Source organism: Schistocerca americana, chromosome 1 (assembly GCF_021461395.2).
Source record: "Schistocerca americana isolate TAMUIC-IGC-003095 chromosome 1, iqSchAmer2.1, whole genome shotgun sequence".
Classification (NCBI taxonomy): Eukaryota; Metazoa; Arthropoda; class Insecta; order Orthoptera; family Acrididae; genus Schistocerca; species Schistocerca americana.
Window position 1 is genome coordinate 144,853,227 of NC_060119.1, and position 12,590 is coordinate 144,865,816.

Sequence of the window (12,590 nt, forward strand, 5' to 3'; positions counted from 1 at the left end):
TTAAGCAGATAGATAAAAGAGTGTCACCAAGCGGTGGCAGGAGAACACACATATAAAAAGTATTTAAGTTTGCAAGCTTTTGGAGCCAGTGGCTCCTTCTTCTGCCAGAAGGGTTGAAGGGGAAGAATAGGGTTGAAGGTAAGAGACTGGTGAGGTTTAGGAAAAGGGGTAGACTTCAGAAAAGTCACGCAGAACCCTGTGTCAGGGGATGGGGGGCTTACCAGTCTCTGTCAGAAGGAGTAGGTGCTAGGAACTAGGAGACAGAGACGGAATGGGATGGGTTAATGGAAAGGAGGGTGATGGGTGGAAAGAAGAGGCAGTAAGGAAACCGGATAGGAATGTGGCACTGCTGAGCCTGACCTCGCAGAGGGAGGGCAGGTTACATGTGGTGTTTGATTTAAGTGGATTAGTGGGTTGGATGGAAATGCAGAAGAGAGGAAAAGAGCAACTGAGGAGTGAACAGTGTGTGTGTAGAGTAATGGAGAATGAATAGAAATGGAAGTGCATGTGACACAAGAGATCTCAAAGATCGAGGCCAGGAGGTTTGTGGGATCAGTGGATGAGTTCTGTGTTTCCATCTAGCACTTAAGCAGTTCAGAGAAGCTGTTTCTTTTTTTTGGGGGGGGGGGAGGGGGGGGGGAGGGAGGACCAGATGGTACAGGCTGTGAAGCAGCCATTAAAGTCAACCAGACTTATATTTTGCACATTGACATGCTCTGCTGCTAGTCAGTCAGCTATGTTAGTGGCCACAGTTTGTTTAGCCATTCATTCAAGTGGTCAGTTGTTTGTTGGTTACACCCACATAAAAGACAGTGAAGAAGTTGCAGCAGTGTTCACATACATCAGTGCGCCTCTCACAGGGTATCGTACTGTATGCCTATAACAGGACAGGAATAGGATATGCTGGGTGAGTACATAGAACAACTCTTGCTCTGTAGTCTGCTTCAGGAGTATGTCCCATATCAAAATATAATAAAATGATTGATTCCATTTTCTTAATATTGAAATAATTAAGTCACTATATTTTGAATTTCAAAATAAATTAATCCAACACCTACTAAACATTTCTTATTTGGTATAAGTTTTCCTTATGCAACATCCAACCTGAAACTATAAAACTGTTTTGTGAATTTTATGAACAGTAATGCATTCATGTGACAGAAAAGAATGTGTGCTACTAAGAAACTATTTGTAGTGCCATATCAGAGTTTTTTAATCTTGAACTGTGTCCTTATGATTTCATCAAAGTTGATCAATTTAGTGGCAGCGGACAATCAGTTTACTGAGGACAAGCAGTATACTGCAGACTTGTTCTTGCACCCTGACAGAAGACAAACTGACAGTGCTCCAGCTCAGCATTAACAAAGTAAAAACTACTCACAGAAATGGCTAATCAGTGGAAGGAGTGAATGCAGAACTATATAATTACAGATTGAATGCTGCTTTGAAGTCAGGTACTACCGCTAACTGAATATATTCAGTAAATGCAGAAATTTGAAATATCTGTATCATTTCTTTTCTGTCAGATCTTGTACAGAAGATTAGTCAGTAGAGCCCAAGGATATGTCTACTGCAACTGACATGATTGATTTTGATGAGGTGTGTAACAGCACAAGGAGACATTTCAAGTTTGGAAAACATTTAAGCACTAATGCACTATTAGAAATAGTTCATTAATAATGTGAGCACTCTTATTTCTTTTGCAGTAGAAGTAGTGTACCTATTAGTTAAGTGATAACTCAGGCAATCACAACAATGTACAGAATAACTACTTTCTGTGTTTTAGATTTGATAACAGCAGTAGTGGGAGTATATTGCCCAACCGCTCGAATTCAGAAGCTTGTTATTGGAACTAAAGGAAGAAAAATCCAGATGGTCGCAAGGGAAGCAGAAGTGGACTTGAGAAATGCATTTCATCGAAGTTTTCACCTTAAAATTGCTGTATCGTCTCCAAAGAAATAAATGTATTGTTTTGTTTACAAAACTTTGTCCTCTATTGCATTGATTTAATTTGCGACAACTGTAGCTGTAAAGTGAGGAAGGAGAAACTAGAATAATTTGTAAAACCAAATAAGTTTCTGTTCCCAGTCATCCCTCAGGCCTACCACTAAAATATTTTTCAGTAGCTACTCTGAGAAAATTTTCATTAGACAAGTATTGTTATTGTGGACTGTCTCTTGCTAAGCAGTGGTGCAAAATATGATGCAAAACCATATTTAGGTTGTAATTTCAAGAACTCCCTCATAGAAGGTTGTATATCACAATTTCATAGTTTTTCAGGAAGTAAAAATAATTGTTGGTTTCCATTGGTAATATATATTTGTATATTTTATTTAGTATATTTTATTATGTATGATCAGGTGATATAGTATGTGTTATAGAACAGCAACAAGTTTTAGTGTACTTTACAATATTTAGAAAGTTATCTTAATTTTTATGTAGCTTTCCATATACAGGATGACAGTTACTGAACTATATGCAATAAAATCGGGATAATTTGTGAATGGCTTGCATTAGGACATTCAAACTGCATGGTTGTCCACAGGGCATGATGGGTATTAGTATGTGCTGTATGGTTTGGTTGAGTGACGAAGCCCACTTTCATTTGGATTGGTTTGTCAGTAAGCAAAATTGGCAGATGGGGGGGACTGAGAATCTGCATTTCACTATCGAGAAGTTTCTTCACCCTCAAGGAGTGACCGTGTGATGTGCAATGTCCAGTCATGGAATAGTCGGTGCAATATTCCTTGATGGCACAGTGACTACTGATCGGAAAGATGTGCTTCATGCAAGATAGAGCAGGAGAGTGTTTGATGTCCTGGAGGAGCACTACGGGGACCGCGTTCTGGCTCTGGGGTACCTAGAGGCCACTGGTATGGGCATCGATTGGCTGCCATATTCTCTGAATCTGAGCACATGCATTTCCTTTTTGTGGGACTGTATTAAAGACAAGGTGTACAGCAATAACCCCAAAACCATTGCTGAGCTGAAAACAGGCATTCAGGAAGTCATGGATAGCATCGATATTCCGACACTTCTCTGGTACCGCGCACCACGGAATTTGAATCCGCGCCAGACGTCATGGACGTTGAAGACCCATAGAGGTCTCTGCACCATTGCGCCATAAGCAGTGGCAGCACGCGCCTCCTGGCCCGCTTTTAGTATGAGGGCGCCACAGGGGAACACGTGGTCCCAGCGGTCAATAGCGGCACCCCCAATAGCATACTTAAGCGCCGGCCTCTCACTCAGCCAGTCAGTCTAATCTCGCTTACGTCGGTTTACACCTCGCTTTGCGCTAGACTGCTTACTCCCTGGTTTGTGTACGAGTGGATGTGTTTGTTTCCTTGTGACTTTGTTGTTCAGTCTGGTTGTATCCGTTCTGTCCTTCGTTGGTCATGTCCATCCTCTTCCGTTGTGTTGTTATTCACAGGCCTCTTCGCGGGTCCCGCCGCGTTTTCCATCATTGCTACCCTGCGACCATCCTGGTTGCAGTTACAACAACTTCACCGGGTAATGAGAATTTCACTGTTCATCTGCACCACATCATCGCCAATGATGGCAGGCATATTGAACATGTCATAACCTAAATCCAAGTATCTGCAGTGATGTTTACATGTTGAATAAAGTTTGTGCACCCTGTAGTTTGTAACTAATTTATGTTTTTTTTTTATGAAGTTCAGTAATTGTCACCCTGTTGTGACTCTCTGGCTTTCCCAGTGGATATGTTCTAAATAGTCTTCAGGTGGTTGAACCTCGCTGGTGGCTAGGTACATACACACCAGCAAGGTTCAACCACCTGAAGATGTTGGCCATTTGCTCCGAGGAAATAATGTGGAATTTACACATCATCTGGCAGCAACCCTGTGAAGACTATTCACAATTTTCACCCTGTAAGAATGTTGTATAGCTTGTAAAAGTACTTTATGGAATAACGTTGCATATCAAAAAATATGATTTTCTCTTACAGTGGCAAAAATAATGGAAATTAGTGACAGAATATTTTATCTTAAATATTGAAATAATACAATTATTTATTTAATTAATCCCCAAGGAAAAAAAACATATACCAGAAACAGTAACAAAGAAAAAGTTAAACACAGGACAAATAAATTGAACTGTTATCTGCTGGAGGAAGATGCTCTGTATGCAACAGAGGAATTTAGGATCGATGGGAGACATTGAAAAAGTTCAAAGAAGGGCAACTTGTTTTGTATTAGCTTGAAATAGGGAGGAGAATGTCACGGGTATGATAGGCGAGTAGGGATGGCAATCATTAAAACAAAAGCATTTTTTGTTGTGATAAGATCTTTTAATGAAATTTCAATCTCTAATGTTCTTCGTATGGAAAATATTTTGTTGGCACCCATATACATAGGGAGAAATGGCCATTGTAATAAAATAGGAGATATTTGAGCTTGCACAGGAAGATTTGAGTGTTCATTTCTCCTATGCGCTGTTAGGTACTGAAACAGTAGAGAACTAATGTGAAATTGGTTCAATGAACCTTCTGGAAGGCACTTACGAGAGAATTGCAGAGTAGTTATACAGGTGTAGGAAACATCATAACAAGTATAGATGTGTTAACTAGAGGTTGATCATTCTCTTTTGTTTTTAGCAGAGAGTGACATATCCAGAAATGAATGACATTATGACTAAGATGTGGGTACACTGAATTTGGGTTATCTGGATTGATATTCAACTATGTAACTAGAAATTTTCAAATTTGGGTCACACTTCCAGTTCCTTCAAGAAAGTTGTTCTGGATCATTTCCTTTCTAATGAAAGGTGTACTTAAACAAGCATCAGATATTACTTACCTCCATTCATAGGTAATCATGACATCAATTACTCTTCTTTTTTGGACTAATGCAAAACTACTGCCCAAGGGCAAAAACTGTGTTTCAAAACAATAAAAATTTGCTGTACCATTGTAAAATACCCTGCCAAAGCAAGGTAGTTGTACAAAAGTGTCATTGTCCTTTGGTGCTTTGCTCAAACCAATAGCCAGACCAAACAAATTATGCTAGCACGCAGTTTTTACATTATAATGTTACACAGCACTCTTGCACTTGCCACATTTAATGTAGTTTTTTCATGCATGTCTCTATCAACTGTGCAAGTATAAGATTTTCCACTGTTCATCTTATTTTCTTGACATTCTGTTTCCAGTTTGATCATTTTCCTTTCATTTCTATTCTTTTATTTAACTATACAATATCCTTTGGAGTGAAACTTACTTCAGCTACGTGCACTTTTTTCATTGATATACAATGTTCTTCCAGGATGGCCAACTTTACAACTACAAATAGTTCAACTTGTAAACAGAAAGACATCTGTTGCCATGATAGCATGTCTCGTGTGATGTACCTATTTATCCCAGTGAAAACTCTGTATTGCCAAAAATGTGATATACAATTTTGTTTGAGGGAGACCTTCATTTATGAACTTCCGTTATTAGCAAACTAGATGTAACAAGATGTGCTTGAAAGTGAACAAAAGCTCAGCTCTGTGGAAAAAATGTTTACTTCATAAAATGTAAAGCAGTCGTCAACTGGAAGGTTGTGTTGTACACCTGCAGTGCTTTACTAGGCATGGTTCTATTGGGTGTGATAATCCCTTGCCATCCCTCAATCTTGGAACTAACATCCCCAGCCAGGAGGCTCAGAACCATGATGCAATCTGGCATTTTCCCCATTAACAACCCTATGACATGAAATGAACTGGTTTATGAAAGCCTTCTTCTGAAATGCAATGAGAACACCTATTTGAAAAGGAAGAGATGATCAGAAGAATCATTTAATACTCATGATTGCATTTACATGCATTTTCTATGTCGAATAAAATTGAACTTAACAAAACTACATGAAGAAAGATCATCTTGAAATACACACACACACACACACACACACACACACACACACACACACACACACACGTGAAAAAAAAGTAAAACGGCTGGAAGAGGGGAGGGGGGCAACAAAATTACATGTCACAGATCAAGAGTGTGTGTTGTTATTTCAGTGATTACAAAATCAAGTCAAATTTGCAAAGAACTTGACACTATGAGCCCACTTATTGGTACGATGTTGCAGCCCCTCTGGCCTGGATGCATGTGCTGATTCTTTTAGAGAAGGTAACTGAAGGGCCATTGTATCCTCTTCTCAGGCAGTATGGCGTGCAACTGTTGTAACTGGTCCTTGATATTATGGATGCTGGCACTGGTATGGAGTTAGTGTCCAAGATGCCCCACACATATTCTATCAGGGGCAGGTCTGGGGATATTCCTGGCTACGGGAGTAGTTCAGTATCACACACAAAGTTCGTAGAGACTTGGAGTCCTTTATTTCTTGGATGACAGGTGCAGATGTGAATGGGTTATGGCGTGCTTTGTTCACAGTATGGCGGTCTTGCTGTGTGGTGGTCAGACATGTGCTCAACCAGTACCTTGGCCATGAGTTGCCTGCCCCCATGTTTCCCTTAAGTCCAACACTGGGCCACTCTCACATCCAAATGCTCCATGAATCTAGATATTGCACATTTTGACCATCTGGCCAAACAGTGACATGCAGTAAGGTCTCTTTCAAACTCTGTCATCTACTCATAATGCTGTCACACATGAAATGTGGCAATTGTTTACAACATACCATAGTGGTGCAGGGGTCTATCAAGCTACGAAACAACCTCAAAAGCCAGTTAACACTAGAATGTCCAGTTGCAAAGGACGAGAAGCCGCACAATTGTATCATGGGAAATATCCCAATAGAAAGGTGGTGTGCCACACATTATTCGCCACCCTGCATCATCAGTTGTGTGAAACTGGCTTGTTCCATGCACACAAGATGGATGCTGGTCACCAACGAACAACATGGAAAACTGCGGCAGAAGAAAGTGTTCTTGAAAGGGTGCAGCGTATGCCGTCAACAAGTACACGAAGTGTACCCTGTGCAACTGATACCCCCAATCCTCCATCTGGCACACTGTACATGACAAAGGACTGCATTTTTTCAATTACAACATGTCCAGGCACTGCAACTGAGGGATTTCAAAAAGCACGTGGGATTTGCGTGGTGGTTTCTGCAGGAATCCGCTGCAGATTGAAGCTTCACAGTGAGTGTCCTCTTTGCTGATGAGTCTGTGTTCTCACTCAAGGGTGTGATGAATGTTCACAACATGTATATGTAGGTGGATGTGAAGCCACATGCTGAATGTATACATGCCTCACAATGCAAATTTAACTGAATGTGTAGGCTGGCATCATTGATGCTGTTTAACTGGCCTGTACATTCTCCTGGACTGACTTGATGGTCATACGTATCTCGTATTTCTGCGAGAGGTTCTGCTGGACATGCTGAATGATGTTCCCATGCCTATTCATCATCACATTCCATTTCAACGTGACGAAGCCTGCAAGCATTTCAGCAGACAAGTGAGGACACATCTACAGGCAACCTTCCCCAGCCTATGGATTGGCTGCGGTGGACCAGTTGCCTGGCCACAAGATCCCCCATTCAGTCCCTAACCATTTTTTTCCTTTGGGGATATCTGAACGTCCTTTTGTATGAAACAGCTGTTACATCACCAGAGGACCTAGTGGGCAGAATTATTGCAGCAGCAGGATATCTTCGAGATACACCAGGTAACTCTGAGAGAGTGCAGCATCAATGTCAGGCGTATCTTGATGCATCTGGACAAAACTTTGTGCATCTCTTGTAGTGGGCATCCATTTGTAACACATGACTAAATAACTGCAATGCTATTTAGTAGTGCCATATGGCCTTTGTAACCATCAGTTCTTATGTAATTACTTATCCTTGTTGTATGCCTCATGTGCTGTATCAGTTTGTAAACATGTTTTTTAATCACCGTGTGTATACTGTGTTTATACATCAGCAAAAATCCAGTACTTGAGACCTTATTTGTCAGGTTTGTTGGGTATGAATATAGTGAACTGCATCTTTTTTTACTCGGTAACAGTTGCTCATCTGTGGTTGTATTTTCTACAGGGGGATAAGAAAGAACGTAGTTTTCTATGAACTTTATCTAAATTTCAGATATGGGAGTGAATTGTTGGCTAGAGTGTATTCAGCTTGGATTAATTTTGTACTGAAATGGAGAAACCTGAGAAGCTCCTGAAATCTCTCTTTGCCATAATATCTTTGATGACTGTAGATCCCCAAGTATGGAGCTGAGCATATATGATGGTAATCAGGTTTTCCAGTTCCTCAAGAGACATAGTCCAATCACTTTTAGGACTTTTTCGGAATTTTAATCTGTGTATTTCTTCATGAGCCATAACAACATTTCATGAGAAATAAAATGGAAAGCACTCATGACAGAGTCGTCTACTTGTTGATAAGCATAAGTAGCAGGACCTCTCTCCTTTAGAATGTTCACAACCAACCTTCTTCCAGAAGGTGAAAGACTGGCAATCCCCCAGTCAGTTCCATCTCTATAGATCCTGCTCATGTGTATGCTGCTCAGTACCATCAAAGGTGCCATCCCTATAAGAATACCTTTCGTCACTTGGAACAATATCTTAGGAAACTGGTAATGTTCATGCACAAGTAATGGACAGAAGTTGTTCGAGCACTAGACATACTCCATAAACTGAGGTCGCCTTGCTTGAAGCTGTTCACCAATCACCTCGGCAAAGTACCTGTGATATTGCAAGGCCATTCCAGGTATCTCAAAGACTCATTGAAATGTTGTATGGTGAAGAACTGCGTCCGTATCAATATACATTAACTCAACACCATCTGCGTTGAGTAAGGTTTTGTGGATGGATTTTGCACCAAGTGAAAGATAACAAACATTTTATAAATAATGTGAAATGGACTGATGAACCTAGCTTCACATGTGAAGGTATTTTCAACCTCCAGAACAGCTATTATTGATCAGAACACAACCCATATGTCACCAATGAACACGGCTTTCAGGCACACTTTGGCATAAACCTGTGGGTTGGAATCATGGTAGGAGTGTTTTTGGGCTATTACCTATTGCTAGACAAGTTGAATGTATCCCTGTATCATACATTGTTTGTAGTACTTTGCCTGGCACATTAGAAAACGTTCCACCTGGTGTTCAGTGACAGCTATAGCTTCATTATGATGGTGCACTGTACACTTTGGAATGAATGTGTGTAACTGATTAAATGAAGCATTTCTAGGGAAATTGATTGTTGTGGAGGTTCAATGTTCTGGCATCGACCATAATCCCCTAGATTTTTATTTGTGGGGACACTTAAAGAAACATGTTTATAGTACTCCATCCATGAAGGTACATGACCTAATAGTTTGCAAGCATGCTGCTTCGGCAACGGTGGATGGAGGTGTGCTGTGTGAAGTCAAAGAAAGTATGATTCTGTGAGTGGTGAAGTATTTTCAAATGCAAAGTGGTCACTTTGAACATCATCTCTAAAGTGAATGTTGCTTGTATATGTACATCTACGTCTCCATCTAAATCTCTTCTCTGCAAACCACCATGAAGTGCATGGCAGGGGATACATCCGATTGTACCAGTTATTAAGAGTTTCTTCCTGTTTCATTCATGTATGGAGTGCAGGAAGAATGACTGTTTGAATGCCTCTGTGCATGCAGTAATTATTCCAATGTTATTATCATGATCCCTATGTAAGTGATATGTATGGGGTTGTAGTATATTCCAAGAGTTATTCTTTATTCTTGAAACTTTGTTAATAGACTTTCCCAGGATAGTTTACATCTGCTTTCAAGAGTCTTCCACTTCTGATCCTGTAACAAACAAACCTGAGACCATTTGCACTGACCTTCTCTGTATAAATTCAATATCTCCGTTAGTCCTATCTGGCACAGGTCCCACACACTTCAGCAATGTTCTAGGACCAGTTTCACAACTGATTTGTAAGCAATCTTCTTAGTAGACTGATTGCACTTACCCTGGTGTTCTACCAATAAATGGTAAGCTGTCACCTGCTTTACCAATGACTGAGCCTACATGATCATTCCATTTCATATCCCTACAAAGTGTTACACCCAGCTAATTATACGAGTTGTCCAATTACCACAGTAATTCACTCATATTATACTCATAGGATACCGTATTTTTTTGTTTTGAGGAGTGCGCAGTTTTACATTTCTGAACATTTAAAGCAAGCTGGCAATCTTTACACCACTTTGAAATCTTATTGAGATCTGACTGAATATTTATGCAGCTTCTGTCAGACAGTACTTCATTACAGATAGCTGAATCATCTGCAAAAAGCCTGAGGTTACTATTAATATTGCCTGCAAGGTCATTGATATGCAACAAGAACAGCAAGGGTCCCAGCACACTTCCCTGAGTCCCACATGAATTTCTACATCTCACGATGACTCTCCATCCAAGATAACATGCTGCATGCTCCCTACCAAAAAGTCCTCAGTCCAGTCACAAACGTATGTCATGTGAGAAAATTGCAAGTTCACTTTCACATGATCGATGTTTTTAGCATCCATGCTGGTTGCCACTGAGGCAGTCCTTCTGTTCAAGATATTTCATTCCGTTTGAGCTCAGAATACATTCTAAGATTCTTCAACAAATAGATGTCGAGGATATTGGACAGTGGTTTTGTGGACCACTTCTACTACCCTTTTTGTATACTGTGTAACTTGTGCTCATTTCCAAGAACTGAGCATGTTTTTTTGTTTGATGGATCTACAATAGTTGGAGTAGGCGCTAAATCAGCCACAAATTCAGTACTTAATCCGACAGGGATTTCATTGGACCCCGGAGCTTTATTCAGTTTTGATGATTTCAGCTGTTCCTCAACACCACTGACACTAATACTTATTTCATTCATATTTTCAGTGATGTGAGGATTAAATTGGTGCAATTCTTCTGGATTTTCCTTTGTAAAGGAATATTTGAGAATGGAGGTAAGCATTTCAGCTTTTGCTTTATGACCCTGAATTTCAGTTCCCATCTCATTCGCTAGGGACTGGACACTAACTTCGGTGCCACTAACAGCCTTTACAAATGACCAGAATTTCTTTGGGTTTTGTGAAATGTCATTTGACAGTATTCTGCTATGGTAGTCACTGAAGGTGACTACTCTCTTGACAGCCAAACATATTTTATTCAGGATCTATATCCACAGCCTTACACTTTGTTTTAAACCTATTATGCAGTGACTGTATACCATGGAGTTTCCATCGCCTTATTAACTATTCTACTGGGTACATATATATCCAGTGCATGGTCAACTATTCTTTTAAACTTGAGCCATAGTTCCTCTACGTGCTCCTGCCCTGTGCTGAAAGTATCAAGTTCTTCATTGAGACACAACGTGGACATAAAGATGCCAGGACCATTTGTTGCCATTAGATCCAATATATTTCCATCATGAGTGGGATCCCTAACTATCTGTTCTAGCTAGCTTTCAGAGAAGGCATTTAGTAATTTATCACAGGATGTCATTTCATGCCTACCACTAAGAAAACTGTAATTTTCTCAATTAATTGTTGGATAATTAAAGTCTCCACCACTGATTACAGTACGATTGTGGAACTTACATACAAGTGAACTGAGATTTTCTCTAAAGTTTTTGGTTACATCAGGAATTGAGATTGGTGGGTGACAGAATGATCCAATTATCATTTTATGCCCACCTTTGATACTGAGTCTTGTCCATACAATCCCACATGCAGCCTCAATTTCTACCTCGGTGGATTTTAGTTTCTTGTCTGTTGCGGCAAATACCACCTCCATTTCCCATTTGCCTATCCCTTCTGCATATGCTTAAATTTTCCGCAAAAATCTCACTGCTATCAATTTCAGGTGTCAACCAGCTTCATGTACCTTGTGTTATGTGAGCTTCACTGCTTTTTAGGAGCACTTCAAACTCTGGCACTTTGTTGCAGATGCTTCGGCAGTTAACCATTAGGATTTTAATACTCTCACCTGGTGGGAGGCATTTCTTTCGATCTTACGCTGGTACTGCTGGGTTTCCTACAGCTATCGTTTCCTGGATTGGATGAAGAGTCACCAAATCTAAAAAATCTCATATATACATACCAGCTCTGTGAAGATAAGCCTCAGTAGAGGCAATTATTGTGCATAGCATAATGTGCAGTTAGTGTGGCCTGCGAGTTGTGTTTTTTGTGCCTCATTGGATGCAGACGATGTTACTGTACCCATTATTATTTTCTATGAGCTGTATTTGTGCTGTAGATGAAATAAAGTGATCATTGCGACTATAAGAATTTCATGTAATGTCTTAATGTTTGAATGAAAGTAATAGTAACAGAAAGAAATACACAAGATACTGCATTGTGGAAGTGTGAATTGGATACCATTTGATGCTTTACCGGAAAAAAGAGTATGGCGTGAATACGATTCGAACACTGGCAGGTCTGCGCATCTTACCCCATGGCAATGCCTTGTCTCCCTGATGTAATGGGACAGCTCCGAGACAGTGCAGAGTTCATGCTACCTGTTCTTAGCCATGCTGCACACAGTTACAGCGCTGCCAGGGCCTTTTAAATCGCATTTTTATTAAACCTGCTGGCGGGACTAGATTTTTCTTGATACGCTTTTATCTTGAATTGGGATGAGGAATCGTAGGTCGACCA

General features: G+C 40.2%; 1 protein-coding gene across 1 annotated transcript in view; it reads left to right on the top strand.

The window, feature by feature from the left end:
- LOC124620822 (GTPase Era, mitochondrial) overlaps positions 1 to 1,984 on the top strand; it is a 41,874-nt gene extending 39,890 nt beyond the window's left edge. The window contains exon 6 of the mRNA XM_047147096.1: positions 1,787 to 1,984. Within this exon, the coding sequence (XP_047003052.1) occupies positions 1,787 to 1,962 (176 nt within the window). The 3' untranslated portion in view covers positions 1,963 to 1,984. The remainder of the gene's footprint in view (positions 1 to 1,786) is intronic.
- The last annotated feature ends 10,606 nt before the right edge of the window (positions 1,985 to 12,590 follow it).